We start from the raw sequence: 21,546 nt of genomic DNA, 5'->3' as shown, positions 1-21,546 counted from the left end.
ACCCCCGCTCCACTCCTCCCACTACGCCAAGTGCACCATGGTGGGTGCGGAGAAAGGACCTAGGAGTGAAGGCCTTCAATATTCAGCAATTTGATGGATATAGAAAAATTAGTGCTCGAGGATGAATTCACCTGTTCTACATCTAGTAGCTAGAATCACCTGCTTCCATCACTGTTTATTGCATCATTCAGTGTAGCTCCCCACTGCCCAAGTGCCAAGTTCATCTGGATTCCACTCCACACTGTCCTCTAGGATCTCACTTCTCAGCAAGGCCACTCTCAAAGGTCCATTCCTTATTTCCTCCTACACCTGCTTACAGCCTCCGCCAGAAATGCCCTCTGTGCCTCCCTGCCCACCCACCTCCCTCATTCATTCAGTGAACAGTTGAGACCGCTTAGATGCCAGGCACTGTAATAAGCACAGGGGCCTCCATATCAGAGGGACCCAACCAATGTTGAAAATGCTATTCCCCCGTCGCTGTGGCAACTGAATTGTGATTGTCATGGCTGAACTGTGTGAGTTATGACTGAATTGTGCCCCCCCCAGACCCCATTTATATGTTGAAGCCCAACCCCCAGAATTGTGACTGTATTTGGAGACAGGGCCTTCAAACAGATAATTAAGTTAAAATGAGGCTCTTAGCTTAAATATAAGACATGACACCATAAAACTCCTAGAAGAGAATATAGGCAAAACATTCTGACATAAATCGTACCATTGTTTTCTTAGGTCAGCCTCCCAAGGCAATAGAAATAAAAGCAAAAGTAAACAAATGGGACCTTATCAAACTTACAAGCTTTTGTACAGCAAAGGTTTTGTTTGTAGTTACAAACAAAACCAAAGGACAGCCTACAGATTGGGAGAAAATATTTGCAAATGATTCGAGCAACAAGGGCTTAATTTCCAAAATACATAAACAGCTCATACAGCTCAATAACAAAAAAAATCAAACAACCCAATCAAAAAATGGGCAGAAGACCTAAACAGACATTTCTCCAAAGAAGACATACAGATGGCCAACAGGCACCTGAAAAGATGCTCAACATCGCTAATTACTAGAGGGATGCAAATCAAAATTACAATGAGGTGCCACTTCACACTGGTCAAAATGGCCATCGTTAAAAAGTCTACAAATTAAAAATGCTGGAGAGGATTTGGAGAAAAGGGAACCCTCCTACACTGTTGGTAGGAATGTAAATTGGTGCAGCCACTATGGAAAAACAGTATGCAGGTTCCTCAAAAAACTAAAAATAGTTGCCATATGATCCAGCAATCCCACTCCTGGGCATATATCTGGACAAAACTATAATTCAGGGGCTTCCCTGGTGGTGCAGTGGTTGAGAGTCCGCCTGCCGATGCAGGGGACATGGGTTTGTGCCCCGGTCCAGGAAGGTCCCACATGCCGCGGAGCGGCTGGGCCCGTGAGCCATGGCTGCTGAGCCTGCGCGTCCGGAGCTTGTGCTCCGCAACGGGAGAGGCCACAACAGTGAGAGGCCCAAGTACAGCAAAAAAAAAAAAAAACTATAATTCAAAAAGACACATGCACCCGTATATTCATAGCAGCACTATTTACAATAGCCAAACAACCTAAATGTCCATCGACAGATGAATGGATAAAGATGTGGTGCATACATACAATGGAATACTACTCAGCCATAAAAAAGAATGAAATAATGCCATTTGCAGCAACATGGATGGACCTAGAGATTATAATATGATATCACTTATATGTGGAATCTAAAATATAACACAAATCAACTTATCTATGAAACAGAAACAGACTCACAGACATGAAGAACAGACTCGTGGTTGCCAAGGGGGAGTAGGGGTGGGAGAGGGATGGACTGGGAATTTGGGATTAGCAGATGCAAACTATTATATCGAGAATGGATAAACAACAAGGTTCTACTGTATAGCACAGGGAACCATACTCAATATCCTGTGATAAACCATAATGGAAAATAATATGAAAAAGAATGTATACATATATATAACTGAATCACTTTGCTGTACAGCAGAAATGAACACATTTTTTTAAAATATAAATTTATTTATTTATTTACTTTTGGCTGCATTGGGTCTTTGTTGCTGTGCACGGGCTTTCTCTAGTTGCAGCGACCAGGAGCTACTCTTCGTTGTGGTGGGTGGGCTTCTCATTGCGGTGGCTTCTGACGGAGCACAGGCTCTAGGCGCACGGGCTTCAGCAGTTGTGGCTCACGGGCTCAGTAGTTGTGGCTCACAGGCTCTAGAGCGCAGGCTCAGTAGTTGTGGTGCACAGGCTTAGTTGCTCCGTGGCATGTGGGATCTTCCCGGACCAGGGCTCAAACCCATGTCCCCTGCATTGGCAGGTGGATTCTTAACCACTGTGCCACCAGGGAAGCCCAACACAACATTGTAAAGCAACCATACTTAAATATAATAAATTTTTTGTTTAAATTGGGCTCTTAGGGTGGGGCCTTAATCCATTATAGCTGATGTTCTCATAAGAAAAGAAGAAGACACCAGGGATGTAAGCACACAGAGAAAAGACCAAGTGAAGACACACAGAGAAGGCAGCCACCTGAAGGGCAATGAAAGAGGCCTCAGGAGAAACCAAACCTGCTGGCACTTTGAAATTGGACTTCCAGCCTCCAGAATTGTGAGAAAATAAATTTCTATTGTTTAAACCACCCAGTCAGTGGTACTCTGTTATGGCAGCCTGAGCAAAGTAATACTGCTATGTCATCCCCAGGCCACCCTGCCCTTAGACAGTCTCCACACCGTGTGAACTTGTGGGTACCAGAAGCCCTGTGGGCAGTCCTCATCCTGGGGATCCTCCATACTCTGTGCCTACCCCTATTACCACATGTAGCTCACTGCTCTGTAGTCAGGGTTGGCCGCCACCTGGACTGTGTATCCACAGTGCCTAACAGTGCTTGACACATGAGCTCCTTACCTGTCCTCTGAAAGCATGAATGAATGCGTGAAGAGATGAAACCATGCAGCCAAACAGAAATGACCACAAGCCTATTTAAGCCTGTATTTAAAAGAAGTCATCAGTTGGGAATTCCCTGGCAGTCAAGTGGTTAGGACTCAGTGCTTTCACTGCTGGGGCCCGCATTCAGTACCTGGTTGGAGAACTAAGTTCCCACAAGCCATGGCACAGCCAGAAATGAAAATAAAAAGAGTCATCGGTAAGCAGTAATCTGAAAAAGGAGATCATTACATACCACAGATAGAATGTGTATCTGTAAATACCCTTCCTTTGAGATGTCTACAATCTATTCAAAAATGTGACATTGTAATATGCCTCCAAGTTAAGCAGGAAAAAATCCTCTATTTCAAGAAGTAAACATGGACTTCCACGGTGGCAGAGTGGTTAGGAATCCGCCTGCCAGTGCAGGGGACATGGGTGCATGCCCTTGTCCGGGAAGATCCCACATGCCGCGGAGCAACTAAGCCCGTGCACCACAGCTACTAAGCCTGCACTCTAGAGCCCGCGAGCCACAACTACTGAGCCCGCATGCCACAACTACTGAAGCCCGCGTGCCTAGAGCCCGGGCTCCGCAACAAGAGAAGCCACTGCAATGAGAAGCCCTCGCACCGCAATGAAGAGTAGCCCCCTCTCGCCGCAGCTAGAGAAAACCCACGCACAGCAACAAAGACTCAACGCAGCCAAAAATAAATAAATTAATTAATTTTAAAAAAAAAAAAGAAGTGAACATGAGGTCAAAGGTGGGTATAAGGGATGCGCCCAAAATTGGACACTGTTAATAACAAAAAAGAGATCAGAATTCACATTCCAAACACTCAGTCCAGTGCCAGACCCGTAAAACCATTTAGTTTCCTCAAAAACACTGAATTTTCCCAAAATGAAACCTAAACTGTCACCAGCAGGTGATTTTTGTGGGCACTTGGCATCCTCGTCCTCACTGAATGTTCACTCCGCCTTCTGCTGCAAAAATAAAATGTGGACAAAAGAGTATTCAAGTGAGACCCCTGTGGCAGGGTTGAATTTCACCTTTTCCTTAGTTGTTAACAATTTTGAGACAAAAAGTACAAGAAAAATAGGCTATGCTTGTTTGTACATTTTGGGCAGATGTAAACCCTGTTCCCAGGCCTAACTGGCAAGCTCTGTTTTCTTCAAGATTAACACAGCTCCTCTACCTCCATATCTGGCCCCCAAGAGTTTCCCTATTAAGGCCCATGAAAAGAGCCAAGAGGAATGTTTTCTTTTTCATCAAAATTAAGTCCCCACATGCAAAGGCACCCTTTATTTCCAAATTCCTTTTCTCTAGGGTCCTGCAGTTTCAAATCTGTGTGGTCTATTAAGTGCTAAATCATCTGACAGATTTTTTTCTGGAGGGACTGCTGTTTCCAGGGCAACATCCCAAACACATATATCTACTTTTTGTTTCTTGTAAGGATTTCTCGTTCTCAACCTGAGCTGGCCTGAGCAGAACTGTTCGGTGTGGAGGGCTGGAAGAGAGAAAGAACGAGGACACTCTTCCCAGAGCTCCAGAAGCACAGTGCTGAGACTAGATGGCCCAAGGAGTTCCTGGACTAGAAATTCCCACAGTATGTGAGCCTCCAGCTCAAACAACCTGGTTAAGTCCCCCATCCCCACAGGAAACAGAGACCAAATGAAAGTTAACAGAAAGGCATATGGCTGTGCTGAAAGGAACTCCACTTAACAGAAGACCTGGCATCCATCAAAAAGCCTGCCCGAGGCCATAGTGAATTCTAACACCAAAGACTAGCCCACCAAAGCCACTAAGGACTTCCAACCCTGGCAGCTCGAATGAGATCAGTACATAATCTAATGGCAGCCACAACCCCCAGCAGGGACACAGAGGAAATGCAGACTTGAAAGGCACAGGTGACAATCTGCTAACGGCATGCTGACTCACCATGAACGAGAAGTGGGACCCCTCATGCCCAATCACTTGGGCTTCAGAAATAGCCAGATTCTACCCCAGCGAGGCTGCTCCCCTCCTGCCACCCCTGCTTCCCTGATCTAAGGTTGAAGATGGCTGGAACGCAGCCCATCCCGCCCGTCTGGGGTACGGTGTTTGAGAGAAGAGAAGGACATAGCTAGGGTGGAAATTTGGAGCTAGAACAATCTCTCAAAGGAGCACAATGGAACACAACTGAACCGCAGACACAGGGAAGCCAAGTGGAACCAGGACAGGCCATAAAGTGAGCTTGTCTATCCAGGTCAAGTTGTAAAGGTTGCACACAAACACGAGACACACCCACGCTCAGACCCACAGACAAACATACACATACCGACACACCTAAACCTCAGTCTTTAAAAATTGCATTAAACAGACCCAACAAAGCAAACGTATGTTTTCATCCTCTTCCCCATCTCTCAGGCACCGTTCAGGGCTGCCCGGGTATTTTAGGCTGGCAGGCACTGCCCCATACACACCTGAAGCCACGGGTGTCTTAAAGCTTCTTCTGTCGTAAAACGTGCCTTTGGATCCACTATCAACAACTTCTTGACGAGGTCCAGAGCTAAAGCAGTAAGATAATTTGGCAAATCACAGTGAGAAGGATAAAGGCATTAAATCAACAAAATTAGAGTATGCCAGAATCACAGGCCAACATCCAGAAAGAGGAGAGAGGGGCTGAGGTCATTGTGATCAGTAGGCATGGCCCCCTAATCCTCCCCACTCTGTATTTGTCCACGTGCTCTAGAACACCAGGAACGACAATGATGCTCCCCAACACTCCCTGCTCAGACATCACAACCTCTTAGCTCTCCATCCCTACTCTCCTTGCTGGACTCAAGTTCAAACTAATTAAAGATGAACTTCCCCCAGTTCTAAAACTCAGGATGTTCAGCCAACTCTCTCCAAGACCCACAGAGTGATGGTGAGAGCTCCTCGGCCAGCGAGAGCTCGCTCCTTGAAACAAAGGAGCAGAAACAAAACTTGACGGCCAGCAACAAGTGGAGGCTGGTTGTATATTGCAATATTATTCCTTAGACACTGTGACACTTAGCACAATCATCTGTGGTACATTGTTTTAGTTTTCTACTTTTTCTTTTGAGAATTACAAAGTTACCCTTTTAAATTCTAAAATACAAAGTAATTACATTTAGCTCTTGCTGTGCTTACTAATTCAAAGGAGACCTTGTAACTAAAAAGTTACCCATTATTTTGCACACTTAAATAGATACCAGGCACAGTGAGCATATTACACTTAACCCTCACAAAACCCCTTAAGGTAGGGGTTTATTGTGCCCCTTTTACAAATAAATGAAATGGAGACCCAGAGATGTTAAATAACTTGCCTAAGGTCACAGAGCTAGGAAGTAGCTGACCCGGGACACGAGCCTACATCAGCCTGGCTCTGGAGCCCAAGTTCCTAATAATTTCCTTTGCCTCTCAAATGGTGCAAAACTAACAACAGAAAATAAGAACAGGATTGACAGGAGAAAACATCACAGAATTTGAAAAGAAATTCCCACCACGGCACACACACATTCTAGCAAACCACAAATTCTTAACCCTTTCGTATCCATACCCTTCTCTGAGACCTCTGACCAGACTTCAGGAATGAAGTTGCATTTTCCACTGGTGATCTGATCCTTCAGTGACACGTGAGTCTTATGCTCAGAGAAAGGTGGATACCCACTAAGGCTTAATGTTGGTAGAGAGAGAAAGGAAAAGAAATCAAGTGGCATTCTCAGTGGCATTCATGGATACATCGATTTCTTTTTCAGCATCATGAAAAATTAGGTGTTGCTTTAAATTGATGGTCAAAATAAGTGACCTAAATTAAACACAAGCTCTCGACCTGGACACATTGCTGATTTCACCTAAATACCTCCAACCAGAGTCTGAAGAGATGAAAACTTTTTCTTACCAAATGAAAAGAATAACTCCTAAACTCCAGCAGTCCACAGCACGGTTATATCCAGCAGTCCCAAAAGAATTAAGAACCTCAGGAGCCAGGTAAGTGGGGGTACCACATAAGGTTCTCATCAGAGAGGTCTCCCCCAAAATCTTGGACTGCCCAAAATCAGTAATCTAAAGCAAGGACAAAAGGGAATCACTTTTAATGACATCATAAAATAAAGAGTAACATAGTCTGCCAGTCCCAAAAGACATGCAGATTAGAACAGTTCCTATCCTATGGTTCATGCTGCCATTAATCTGGAATCTACACATTGATGTTTTGGTAAGGTAATTTTAAACTCTGCAAGTTATTTAATTTTGCTTAAATGAAAATTCCTGAGCCAAGGAACTTAAAGGCCCAGGTTTTCTCAACTTAGATCTGGGTTTTCTGTAACCTTACGAAAGGCTTATAACCGTAAACAGACACTCTAGAATTCTAATTAGTTATTCCTGGTTCTCCTTAGACCCCGGTTTCTCAACCTTGGCTGCAAACTGGAATACCCGAGGAGCCTGAGGAAAATATTTACACCTGGGTGCCATCTACAGTGATTCTGAGGCGTAGGCTTGGTGTCACGGTTTGTTTGGGTGGTTTTTTTGGGTTTTTTTTTTGCAGTACGTGGGCCTCTCACTGTTGTGGCCTCTCCCGTTGCGGAGCACAGGCTCCAGACGCGCAGGCTCAGCGGTCATGGCTCACGGGCCCAGCCGCTCCGCGGCATGTGGGATCTTCCTGGACCGGGGCACGAACCCATGTCCCCTGCATTGGCAGGCGGACTCTCAACCACTGCGCCACCAGGGAAGCCCTGTTTGTTTTTTTTTTTAAATCAACAGAGGAATCTAAAATGAAGCCAGGATTGGGAAGTGCTGTTTTAAACAGAGGAAGACAGGGGATGTGTTTCTCCCATCTAGACCCCTACTTCCTCCCTCTGAAGATGAAAGTGGCTTATACACAATGGAGCTCAATAAATGCTCATTACATCTGGATTGGAGCAATACCATCTGATCTCTAAAAGAATTGCTAAAAGTGGGAAGGTCAAGTTCTCTACCTTTTTATGGTCCTACTTTTTACTTGATGAATTTAAAAACAGTTTCTGAACAGAAATCTACTGGCCACATATAAAACATACATTTCTTACCTTTATAAGGCAGTCCTCTTTTTGAGATGAGAGTAGAACATTCTCTGGCTTTAAGTCCCGATGTATAATGCCATTTTCGTGAAGGTACTGCATAGAAAGACAGGCATGACCCTTAGATATATCGAGTAGTATGTGAGTAGAGAGAGAGAGAGAGAGAGACACACACACACACACACTTTACAGCTGGATGAAACTGTAAGCCATGTTACTCACAACCATATTCCCCCAAATCATAGAAAACCACTGGATAAATGGATTAGTGTTTACAAATTTGTTTGTAAGAAACTCTTTAAAAAAGTAGAAAAATGGGGCTTCCCTGGTGGCGCAGTGGTTGAGAATCCGCCTGCAGATGCAGGGGGCGCGGGTTCGTGCCCCGGTATGGGAAGATCCCACATGCTGCAGAGCGGCTAGGCCCGTGAGCCATGGCCGCTGAGCCTGCGCATCCGGAGCCTGTGCTCCGCAACGGGAGAGGCCACAACAGTGAAAGGCCCGCGTACCGCAAAAAAAAAAAGTAGAAAAATGAAAAAGGCAACTTATGACAGTAGACATTTTACTTCACTCTTCAAAATAATAACTATCCCTTCATATTGGCAGAAACAGAAGATGTCAATTTCAATAAAAAATGTAAATGGATGATATAAAATATTATGAGACCATCTTAAACTATAAAAATTCCACCAAAATAGTACATTTGGTTATTCCATCCCTGAGAATATTTTTAAAGGGACTGTGTAAAGTACACATGTGTAGATTATCTGTTTGAACACCCAGAGTTAACATATTCCTTGATGCAAAGATTAGTCTTTGAAAACTATGGCTGAAATAGAATGGTGATATTTCTTTGTGTATTCATTTGTATATACTAAGTCATATTTCTTTAGGAAAAACAAGTTTCCCACATCCACTGATCTGTACTCAATTCATCTTAATATTCTTGGTATAATATAAGGTTGGGAACAAACCATTAAGAGAGTAAAGCACTGGTTAGGTATTTATGCGCTTCAATTTTCTCTGGATATCCCTCTGGCCTAGAGGAAAAATCCTCCAAGACACCTCCACTCATCTGGTGAAGCCCCCAGGGTGGGCACCCAGGTAGACCAGCCCCTGGAAAATCTCCCTCAATCCTCACCCAATGCAAGAGCTGCTCCCAATCACTGCATCTCTTGCATACAGTATGTTCTCAAGGGAAGAGGCCTTGGCAGGGAATCGCCACAACCAAATCTGGGTTGAGAAAGGGTGATGTTCTCTGAAGCATGCAGGGTGCCATCAGCTGTTCCTCCACCCAACACTTGCCCCGAATATTGAAGAGAAGGCAGAGCATGCCCTGCCCGCGTGCCTGCTACAGTTAACAAGATACTACATGTGTAAGAAACCCCTAGCACTGTGCCATGGGGTGTGATCTGTCCTCATACCTGCCCAGCTCCCCCCTTGAGGTAAGGGGGATTTTTGCAGGGATCAGGCAGCAGTAGAGATCCCTTCCCCTCCAGGAATACCTCCAAGCTAAAGAGAGGCCATGTGGGAATATGTTTATTTCTTTAACTTCGTTTTTTTTTTTACTCTCTTAAGCCTCACAGCAAGAGCTTTCTCATCTGAGTCAAAGGGGTGGGATGTTTTTGCCAAGAATGGAACAACCCACACACACACTCTGTTCTCTGGGTTTTTATCCCTGGTCCCGCATCTTCTGCCTAACTGGGAGAGTAACACTTAAAAGAAAGTACACTCTCAAAAGCAGCAAGGGCTTCTCTTACCTGCACAGCCAGGAGCATCTGGTAAAAATAGAGTTTGCATGTAGCTTCTTTCAGGCGCTTATTTCCCACCACCCTATCAAACAGCTCTCCTCCTTCCATCCTGAAACACACAGGCAAAGCAGGGGGTTCATTCCTGGAGGGAAACTCACTTGGAAGGAAGAGAATAACACAAACAAAGCAAACTCATTAATACAAGCAAAGTGTTCATTCACTCGACTCCCATTTGTAAAAGCAGTAAGGTAATAAGCCTCGTCCACAACAAAGATGTGCCCATTGGAAACTAAGGAACAAGGAAAGATGGAGGAAGACCACGGTGGGAATTGCAGACGCTTGGGGAGCTTTTAAAAAATCTGATGCAGTAGATCAGAGGTGGGACCCAGGAGTCTGCATTTTTATTGTGCACCCCAGGTGGTTCTGAGATTGGTGTAGAGGAGAAAGCAGGAACCTACAATCAACTGGGGTCTGAAGCCCAGCTCTACCACTTCCCAGCTGTGGGACTTTGGGCAAGTTACACAACCTCTCTGAGCTTGTTTCTATCTCCTCAAAAAATGGGGATAAAATCCCACCTACCTTGATGGCTGTTGTAAAAATTAAGAGATAACTGATGTAGGTAAAGCACCTGGCACAGTGGAGATGCTTGGCAAGATTATTCAATCCCTCTGCAATTCAGTTCTCATTTCTGTAAAGTGGACCCAAAAACAGTAACTCACCAATAACTTGTAAGTAATCTGGATGACAGGAAAGTTAAATGAGTCAATCCCTGTGACGTGCTTAGAGCAGGACTTGGCTCATATTAAGTGCTTAATTAGTATCAGTTACTGTTATTGTATTACTATTACTATTATTATTAAAATGTTTTAACTAGATCCAGTCAAATAACAATCTCCTATTTCATAGCAACAGATATTCCCTTAAGTACAAGGGCTGTCCAGTCTGTCCTAGTGCTATGACTGGGGCTGCTATTTACTCTATAATCTTAATGGTCAGCCAGCATAGCCACTGTTTCCCGCTCAGGAGTAAAGCCTTGTCTCTCTGCCATGACAGCCACTCCCAGAAACACTGCACATTTATGCAGAACGAACATCAAAACAGGTCTCTCCAGGAATGAGACAGGAAATTATTTTAATCACACCAAATAAACCTGCAAGAAAACCAGCACCTGAAAGATACTCAGGTGTCACCATGCAACCTGGTACTATGATCCCAAGCAGCAAGGGCCACCCAGGCCAGTTATTTCAGAGTAATAATATGTACCTGTGTTCGAGCACCTAGTGTGCCAGGTGCTCTGCTGGGGGATTTCCAGCCCTCACAGCATTTGAACCTTATGCATCTGTGCCTGGGGTTATCATTATTACCCCAATTTAACACAGGGAATATGAGACTCAGAGAGGTGAAGTAAACTAACCCATGGGTAGACAATCAGTCACCAGCAGAGTAAGATTCAAACACAAGCCTCAGATCCACATGCCTTTGGACACACTAGAGGGATTTCAGAATCGATACTAACCCCCCACCACATACATACACTGAGGGTCCCCAGGATGGATAAATGCAAGCCACCATTAGGCTCTTTGGTGGCTTATAAACGTTTAAATGGAAACAAAAAAAAGTTTACTACTCACAATTCCAAAACAATATAATAATCTTCGGCATCAAAAAAGTCTTTAATCTTGATGATACAAGGCTAAAAGGGGAAAAAAGAGGAAAAGTAGTGAGAAGCTCCCCAAGAGGAAAACCCCAAGAGCAGAACTCAGGACATCCACCCAAGGGGTCAAGGAGGCCCAGACCAGGCCTCTGGCCCCCTGCCTCGGTACACTTTGAATTCCACGCACAGGGGAAGGCAGAACACAGCACAGCTGGCTCCTGAGTGAGAAAATACAAGAAACTCTCCACCCCACCAAGCTGGTAAGAGAGCAGTTCACGCTTTGTATACAAGGCTGGTGCCAAGGAAGGGAGGCCAGTCTCCTCCCAGCCTTCCTCCTCACTGACCCCCAAGCACAAGGACTCGAGGACACCTAAGGAACCTGGGAGCCTAGCAGGTAGCATGAATAAAGGGAGCAGGCCAGGTGGGGAGCCCAGCCATCCTGCCAGACAGCAGGGCTATACAGCTCCAAGCAACTGGCACCACAGGGCACCCCATGTGAAAAGATCCTCCATTTTCCAAGAGAAGAGGGAAATTCCAGTTTCATTCGAACTCTACAGCGCATCTGTGGGGTGGAGGAGAGAGACACACACACACATCTTTAGCTCATAGTTTGTGACCTCTGATCAATGCTGGGTGCATTTGCTGAAGAACAACAGAGACTAGTATTGTACAGTTTAAAATGCATATTTAATAGAATGATTTTATACTTGGAAAGCACACCTATTGTTTTCATAGTACAAATGACTGACAGTAAAGCTAGTGGTCGGGGTAGAAAAATGATGTGGTGAGTATCTATTAGGGACATACACTCCCACCCAGCAGAGAAGAGGGTTGTGGTTATGTCTGAATTAAAGGGAAGGGCTTCCCTGGTGGCGCAATAGTTAAGAATCCACCTTCTCATGCAGGGGACATGGATTCAAGCCCTGGTCCGGGAAGATCCCACATGCCGTGGAGCAACTAAGCCCGTGTGCCACAACTGCTGAGACTGCGCTCTAGAGCCCACGTGCCACGACTCCTGAAGCCCATGTGCCTAGAGCCCATGCTCCGCAACAAAAGAAGCCACCGCAATGAGAAGCCCGCGCACCGCAACAAAGAGTAGCCCCCACTCGCCACAACTAGAGAAAGCCCACGCGCAGCAACAAAGACCCAACATGGCCAAAAGTAAATAAATAAATTTATAAAAAAAAAAAGAATTAAAGAGAAGAGAGCTGTAAGATTTTTACTTATTTATTTATTTATTTTTGGTCACAACCTACAGCATGTGGGATCTTAGTTCCCCAACCAGGGATCAAACCCGTGCCCCCTGCATTGGCAGCACAGAGTCTTAACCACTGGACCGCCAGGCAAGTCCCATAAGATTTTTAGATTTTAGATTAAAAAGAATAGCAAAACCTGCCAGAGTGATCTTGCTACAAAGCAAATTTCATCACTTCCATCGCTGATTAAAATCCTCCAAGTAGGGACTTCCCTGGTGGTCCAGTGGTAAAGAATCTACCTTACAATGGCAGGGGACACAGGTTCGATCCCTGGTAGGGGAACTAAGATCCCACATACTGTGGGGCAACTAAGCCCGCACGTCCCAACTACTGAGCTCAAGCACCTCAACGAGAGAGCCTGTGTGCCGCAAACTAGAGCCCATGCGCCGGAATGAAACATCCCGCACACCTCAGCAAAGATCCCACGTGCCACAACTAAGACCTGATGCAGCCAAACATAAACTAAATAAATAAATAATAAATAAATCTTAAAGAAAAAAATCCTCCAAGTGGTATCTCCCCATGATGAACTGTTAGACAGTGGTGAATGAATGCCCCACAGCCTCCCCAGCACAATGGATCTTGGAAATACAATGCCGAGTGGAAAAGGCAAGTCTCGACAGACATCAAAGAGTATGAGGTAAATTTAATTGTATGGGCAAAGTTTTTGTTGTTAAATTAATGGTGAGTTCAAAGGTGTTCACTTTATTGGTTTGCTTTATAATTTACACTTATTTTACACATGTCAAATATTATATAATTTTAACTTACTTAAAGGAAGAAAGAGAGAAGAGTGAGGAGGAGGAAAGGAAGGGAGGAAGACAAGAAAAAAGAAATCCTTTAGCACCTTGCTGCCTAGAGGCTAAATTCCAACTTCTCAGCAGGGATTAGCAAGCCCTTCAAGACCCAGCCTCGTCCTGTCCCCACCCACCACCCCAGCCTCATCTCCTGCGACCTGTCCCAGAAATCCTCCTTTCCAGGCCACAAAACTCCCGGCCCACCTCAGATTCTCTCCCTGTGTCACACTTTTGCTCACACTACCCTCTAGGCCTGGTGACCCAGCCTTCTGGAACACTTGGCCTCAGGCATCAAGCCCCATCTCAAATGTCCCCCTTGGAATTGAGATCCACACTTCCTGCAGTGGCTCTAATCCGTGTTGCCCCACGAGGAAACTGACACCCACCACAAGTCTCCTTTCACTGCATGGGCTGAGTCAAGTCTTACTTACCTTTCTGAGACCAACACTCAGCAGAGCAGCTGGCACACAGGAGACACCCATATGCTGCCCAGATTAATACCATCAACATCAATAACAGACACACCACCCACTGAGCGTGAGCCCTGCCAGCCACGTTTTGGTCATGGAATAAACAGCCATGGGGTCAGGCTGAGAGCAAACCATTTCCACCTCTCCTTACCTATGATCATATCATAGTATACTTGGCTCTGCATGACCATTTGTTATTGTCACAATAATGGAAACACTGAATATGCACTGTAGTATTACATTAAGAGGAACAGAAAGGAAAGGAGAGCTGAAATTCTCATATAACAGGAAGGCAATGAGCTATTATCATTAATAAACCAAGAGAGAGCAGTTTATGTGTATTATGTAGAAATACAGAGGTAAATTATTTAAAAATCACCCCGATGTTCAATGCAGCACTATTTACAATACCCAGGACATGGAAGCAACCTAAATGTCCACCAACAGAGGAATGGATAAAGAAGATGTGGTACATATATATACAATGGAATATTACCCAGCCATAAAAAGGAATGAAATAGTGCCATTTGCAGAGATGTGGATGGACCTAGAGACTGTCATACAGAGTGAAGAAAGTCAGAAAGAGAAAAATAAATATCGTATAATATTGCTTATATGTGAAATCTAGAGAAATGGTACAGGTGAACTTATTTGCAAAGCAGAAATAGACTCACAGATGTAGAGAACAAACTTATGGTTAGCAAGGCGGGACGGGGAGGATGGGATGAATTGGGACTGACATACATACACTATTATGTATGACATAACTAATGAGAACCTACTGTAGAGCACAGGGAACTCTACTTAATGCTCTGTGGTGACCTAAACGGAAAGGAAATCTAAAAAAGAGTGGATATATATACGTATAACTGATTCACTTTGCTGCACAGCAGAAACTAACATAACATTGTAAAGCAACTATACTCCAAAAAAAATTAATTTTTAAAAAATTCTTAAAAAAAAAAAAGCTGAGGGCTTCCCTGGTGGCTCAGTGGTTGAGAGTCCGCCTGCCGATGCGGGGGACACAGGTTCGTGGCCCGGTCTGGGAGGATCCCACATGCCACGGAGCAGCTGGGTCCGTGAGCCATGGCCGCTAAGCCTGCGTGTCTGGGGTCTGTGCTCCGCAACGGGAGAGGCCATAACAGTGACAGGCCCGCGTACCGCTAAAAAAAAAAAATGCTGCAAGAGTTTTAAAATGCAGGGAGGGAGATGCATGTGATATTTTGATAAAATGAAAAGCAGAAGAAAAGACACACACATGGAAAAGGAATAGGAGATGAGAGGAAGGAATGGAAACTGCTTGGTCTGCTTGGCTTCATCACTGGCAGTGCCCTTCTGGGAATGGGTGGGGCTGGGAGCTGACAGAGCAAGAACAGGCCCCCACTAGATGGAGCCATCATGGGCTGTCTCCAGTCCCCACTATCTCCAGGGCCATGGGCTGCAGCTGTCATAGCTGAAAGTGTCTCTCAGAAACCAGAAGCCACCAACCCAGACCCTCCACTTAGGTCCTACAGGGCAAAGGGTAGGGAATTACTGATCACTGTCATTCCCCTAGTGTGTTCCCTGTGCTGAACCTTTATGAACACATCTCATTCAAGTCTCACACTGACCTTTGAGGTAAGTATCCTACTGTCTCCACTGTACAGATGAGGGAATAGAGGCTCTGCAAAGTGAAATGACATGCTTAGAGCAAGGATGGGAACCCAGGTCTGTCTTCCCACTACACTGAAGCCACATAAGAGGAGGGATGACCAAGTCCATCTGTGCTCACTGCCCGGAGCCTAGAAAACAGGCTGGCACAACAAACATTTGACAATTGATAAATCAACACCGGACTCCAAAGGCCAGGGTCTATTGGACTCTGCTAGGCTCTACTCATTGTCCCCAAACATCAAAACATACTCATGAGCCCATCTTTGTCCCCAAAGATGTCCCCAAACATCAAAATGCACTCATGAGCCCATCTTTAATTCCCAAGGGCTTTCAAGTGCCCCTGTAAATTGCCAACAAATACCTCCAAAGATCTCTTTTAGGGTTTTAAATTCCTCTCCTCTGAAGCGGACATTGGATTTGCATAAATGTTACGTTTGGGGATCTTCTGACATCAGAGAAAATTCTCTGAGGATTCTAAGTGTTTACCTTTGGGGGATGTTTGAAGCAACACCACCCCAGAAAATTAGAGGGCTCCTCTCTTTAACAAGATTCCAGATCCCATGGAAAAAGGAGGTGAATGCAGGGAAGAGGAAGAAGTTGCAAGGGCATTAGAAGAAAGTCAACCAGGAAGGTCAGCCACTCACATTCTTATGGGTTTTCGGATCCATCACGAGTTCTAAAGGAAGCTATTGAATTACTGTGTCCCTGTGATGTTGTTCTTAGTTTCTATTTGCTGTTAGGACGGTCTGAGCAGGTCAGAGAAGGGAGAAGAAACCTTTTGTTGTTTGGAGGTTAAGAACCAGAATCAGACAATCCTTAGCTGGACAGACTGAAGGTTTCATTTCAAGTTTAACTCCAGTGCCTACCTAGCTCAGGACTGCATGGGGGCCCATGAATTAATGACAAAACAGAAAGAATAAAAAGGAAGATGGGATCAGTCCCACTAGTACAACTTTCTCTTCTCACATCTTTAGGTTCTTTCCATTGAGACAAGGTCATCACTGCACAAAAAAGACAAGAACTATTTATACTCAATGAGGCCACAGGCACCGTTTAATCATCCAGGATGTTGTCGTACTTATTGGATATCCCTGGATTCATTTGATTTATTCCAACTGAGGTGAATGGAAATCGGCACCATCAAGAGGTATTTAGAGTTGTGAAAATTTCAGGTATAATTAAACAAAATGTATCAAATGAGCATTGTCTCCACAAACATAATCAGTTGATCAAGCACCCGTAAGACATTATATTTAGGAGACTTACTGTGTCTTTTGGTCCAGAACTAACTCAGTGGAAATATCACATAATTGTTTAATCATAAAAATCTTTATAAAGTATTGTCCTTTCACGGGGAGGGGGAAGGGTAAGCTGGGACAAAGTAAGAGAGTGGCATAGACAATATATACACTACCAAATGTAAAACAGATAGCTAGTGGGAAGCAGCCGCATAGCACAGGGAGATCAGCTCAGTGCTTTGTGACCACCTAGAGGGCTGGGATAGGGAGGGTGGGAGGGAGACGCAACAGGGAGGGGATATGGGGATATATGTATATGTATAGCTGATTCACTTTGTTATACAGCAGAAACTAACAGAACATTGGAAAACAATTATACTCTAATAAAGATGTTAAAAAAAAAAAGTATTGTCCTTTCAAAATTTCAGGGTAAAGCTCTTCCCAGCTAAATGATAGCTAAACGCATGCATGCATACACACACAAACACACACGTACACACACACAATTAAGGAACCCAGGTTAATACTAGCTTTATTATACTGAAGTGCTTTGCACTCTCCCCATATTTTGACATAAATGAATTTAAGTATGGGTCATTTTTTATGGCAGTACTTACATGATTTAGTTTTTTCAAAATTTCTATTTCTGTTTCAACATTGAGTGCTGGATCCTTTGAAAAAAAAATAACATTAGAGTTTATTAGTAATAATGATAACCAATATTCAGAAAATATTTACAGTTCAATTTAGCTGAGTAAAGGCTTCCTGGACTTCCCTGGTGGCGCAGTGGTTAAGAATCTGCCTGCCGGGGCTTCCCTGGTGGCGCAGTGGTTAAGAATCCACCTGCCAATGAAGGGGACACGGCTTCGAGCCCTGGTCCAGGAAGATCTCACATGCCGCGGAGCAACTAAGCCTGTGCGCCACAACTACTGAACCTGCGCCCTAGAGCCCGAGAGCCACAACTACTGAAGCCCTCATGCCTAGAGCCCGTGCTCTGCAACAAGAGAAGCCACCACAATGAGAAGCCCGCGCACCGCAACGAACATAGCCCCCACTCACCACAACTAGAGAAAGCCTGCGCACAGCAACAAAGACCCAATAGAGCCAAAAATAAAAACAAATAAATAAATAAATTTATTAAAAAAAAAAAAAAAAGAGGGCTTCCCTGGTGGCGCAGTGGTTGAGAGTCTGCCTGCCGAGGCAGGAGACACGGGTTCGTGCCCCGGTCCAGGAAGATCCCACATGCCGCAGAGCGGCTGGGCCCGTGAACCATGGCCGCTGAGCCTGTGCGTCCGGAGCCTGTGCTCCGCAATGGGAGAGGCCACAACAGTGAGAGGCCCGTGTACCGCAAAAAAAAAAAGAATCTGCCTGCCAATGCGGGGTACATGGGTTTGAGCCCTGGTCCGGGAAGATCCCACATGCCGCGGAGCAACTAAGCCCGTGCGCCACAACTACTGAGCCTGTGCTCTAGAGCCCGCGAGCCACAACTACTGAGCCTTCACGCCACAACTACTGAAGCCCGCCTGCCTAGAGCCCATGCTCCTCAACAGGAGAAGCCACCGCAATGAGAAGCCCACGCACCACAATTAAGAGTAACCCCTGCTCGCCACAACTAGAAAAAGCCCTCGCGCAGCAACGAAGACCCAACGTAGCCAAAACTAAATTAATTAATTAATTGATTTAAAAAAAAAAAAAAGGCTGCCTGAGTTCCAAAGTCACCACTATTCATACAGAGAAATCAAGGCACAGAGGTGGATGAATTACACAACTCACCTAAAATCACCCTACAAAATGCTTGGCAAATAGTAAGCATTCAATAAGACCAGGCTCTATGCCAAGCTCTTTATTTAAATGGGTCATCTCACGTAAGCCTCATAATCCAAGTGAACTGGGTTCTAAAGGTATCCCAGTTTCACAGATGGAACAACTGAGGCTCAGAGAAAGGAAGCCACTTGCTGCAGTTCCCACAACCAGAAACAAAGTGTGTTTCCACTGTTCTCACACTGACCTGGTAAGCTCTTCTTGTCTCATCAACTGAGGAATTGCTTACATTCATAAAAATGATACAACAAACAAAAACCATAGACAAGAAGGTATTCAATTAAAATGTGTAAAGAAAACGTCAAGTCACAGTTCTAATAATAGAGCAGACCCAGGTTCCAATTTCAAGTGCAAGCTGAGATATTTACTGAGACTCTAAGGAGAGGAGGCTTCAGGGTAGCGAAGTTGCTCTCTGTTACAATTCCAAAAGGATGACTCGAGTTACTCAACCTCACGGGCTACACCCTCCACAAGCAAAGAGGATATAGAATTACATATTTATGTAAAATGGACTTCAGCGAAGAAACCCAGATGTTTAATTTTAAAAACCTGCCTCTTCCTGTAAGCCAGTAAACTTATTACCAAATCCGGGTGTACTCTGATGATGGAGAGGTCTAAAGAGTCTGATAGGATTTGAAAGATGAAATTAAGAAGTAAAATTGTGCTCCAAGTCATTAAGAATCTGGTAGGTTATTTTCTTCCCCCCAAAATGGGAAACAAATCCAGAATCACAGGGGAAAGATCTATAACAATGTGAACACTGAAAGGAAATTCCTCTTGCTGTGTGAGAATGGCATTGTCTAGGGAGAAAAAAAAAAAGAAATTGATCTTTAAAGAATGTTAGAGTATAATAGCCAGAAACAGCTGGCCACAAAGGAAAACGTGATTAGAGGCTATGTTTTACATTACTTTGTTGGGTCATGTGTTGAAAGACAAATACACTTGGCCACTTCAGCAACGCATAAGCGTGTATTACAGAAAATGTAATAAAATGAATGGTTACCATATAAAGAGACTATTAAAATAATTTAATTAAGATTTTTAAAAATCTATAAACATGAAGGTATTCATTGCCACGTTATCAGGAAGAGCAAAGAATTAGAAATTACCTAAATGACCTAATTTATCTAAATGATCAACCAGAGAAATGGTTGAATAAATTATGATAAAATTGGTGAAACAGAGACTCGATCATCAAAAAGGATATATTAGGGAAAAGTATATATATTAATGTTTATGTGAAAAAGCAAAATTGTATACACAATATGATCTCAACCATCTAGAAATAGAAATTCATAGGAACAAAGACTAGAAGGAAGGAGAAAACTGAAAACAGCTGTGGGGTTACAGTGGTGGGGATATGGCTGGATTTTTTTTTTTTTCCTAATTTCCTTTCATTTATTGTAAAAACAGTTTTGTAACAACTTGGAAGGGGAAAAAAAAGCAAAAACAAGTTCCTGCTATGTGTATTATAATGTATAACCAAATATTTTTGGAACCAAATTATCCATAAGTAAGTGTTTAGATTAGTTGAATATACTCAAAAATTTTCAATGTTCTTTGATAAAAATTCTGAGCAATAAATCCTTCCTGACATTGAAAATCACCACTCTAAAATTATTTGGGGAAGGTAAGAAGTGTTAAGAATGACCAAACAGCCACAAACAAGGGTACTTACTGCCTCTCTCTCGGAGCCAATAGCAAACTTCCTTTTGCTGATGATCTTTATGGCTACTTTCTTACACGTCTTCCTCTCGAAAGCTAGCTTCACCTCACCACAGGCGCCACTACAGGGAAAAACACAGCAAGTGACGTGACTGTCAAAATGTTTTTAATCCTGAGACCCACCACTCCTGAACTGGCCTCAACCATTTCGAGTTAAAGACAGCTCATTGTCTCTGTTTTCAGAAACCTCACCAGTGTAAAATGTCAAAGGCATAAGTGAATAGGGACCATCCAGCAACACTGAGTCAGCTCCAAATGCCACTTTTTGAGCTGAGTCATATAGACTTAGGTCTTGCTGTCACCCCAGACTGTGAAACTCTCAGAAAGACACTAAGAACAAATCAGAGAGAAATGATTTATCCCAGGGGCCAGAGAAAGACCAAATACAACCAAGTCCAAGTTAAAAATGAGTGCCTGAAACAAGTAATAGTAAACAGCAACTGCAAATGAATTACTTTCACTGATCCATTTCTCTTCTTTCTTATCCTGTCTTCAAAGGAAGTGCGTAAGCAGTTGATGCCATGAATTGCACCCAAAATAAAACCACAATACATAAGAAACCAAAAGTGCACCATGAATCTGCTTGCAGCAAGCTCCTGAAGATTTGCAATTAATTGGGATGCTAAAATGGAGGACTGCTACCCAGGATGACACCCAGTACAGTTAATCAAGCATCAGTCACCCATTACCTGCCGCAAGTAGACTTTTCTAACCACTGTGGGTTGGGGGATGGGGTGAGGGGGTGGCCAAGACATCTTTTTTACTATGTATTGTGTATATACATAACAAAATTTGCCACTGTGATCATTCTTTTTTGTCAATCCTATTAACATGAACAAAAATCGCATTTTATTTTTTTTTGTTTTTGTTTTGTGGGGTTTTTTTTTTGCTTTATCTTAAAGATTCTTTTTTTTTTTTTATTGGTGTATAGTTGCTTTACATGCCATTATAATCATTTTAAAGTGTACAATTCAGTGGCATTAAGTACATCCACAATGTTGTGCAGCCACCACCTCTATCCAGTTCTGGAAATTTTTCATCAGCACAAATGGAAACCCCAAACCCATTAAGTGTTCACTCTCCTTTTTCCCTGCCCCCAGCCCCTGGCAACCTCTAATCTGCTTTCTCTCTCTATGGATTTGCCTGCTCAGAATATCTCGCATCAGTGGAATC

The 21,546-nt window shown here is 43.8% G+C and overlaps 1 protein-coding gene across 3 annotated transcripts in view; it reads right to left on the bottom strand.

Annotated features, from left to right (window-relative positions):
* The window catches only part of CHEK2 (checkpoint kinase 2), a 40,118-nt gene that overhangs the window by 2,450 nt on the left and 16,122 nt on the right, over positions 1–21,546 (bottom strand). For 2 of the 3 annotated variants that reach the window (XM_067700365.1, XM_067700366.1), the window contains exons 7-14: positions 20,327–20,435; positions 17,445–17,498; positions 11,391–11,452; positions 9,769–9,916; positions 8,021–8,107; positions 6,856–7,019; positions 6,514–6,629; positions 5,414–5,499 (exon numbers count right to left, since the gene is read on the bottom strand). In XM_067700365.1, the coding sequence (XP_067556466.1) occupies positions 5,414–5,499; positions 6,514–6,629; positions 6,856–7,019; positions 8,021–8,107; positions 9,769–9,916; positions 11,391–11,452; positions 17,445–17,498; positions 20,327–20,435 (826 nt within the window). The remainder of the gene's footprint in view (positions 1–5,413; positions 5,500–6,513; positions 6,630–6,855; positions 7,020–8,020; positions 8,108–9,768; positions 9,917–11,390; positions 11,453–17,444; positions 17,499–20,326; positions 20,436–21,546) is intronic. The other variant, XM_067700367.1, reaches the window with a different exon arrangement.

This window comes from Pseudorca crassidens, chromosome 12 (assembly GCF_039906515.1).
Source record: "Pseudorca crassidens isolate mPseCra1 chromosome 12, mPseCra1.hap1, whole genome shotgun sequence".
Lineage (NCBI taxonomy): Eukaryota > Metazoa > Chordata > Mammalia > Artiodactyla > Delphinidae > Pseudorca > Pseudorca crassidens.
Note: the sequence above shows the minus strand (reverse complement) of the source record. Positions and strands in the feature narration are given on the sequence as shown.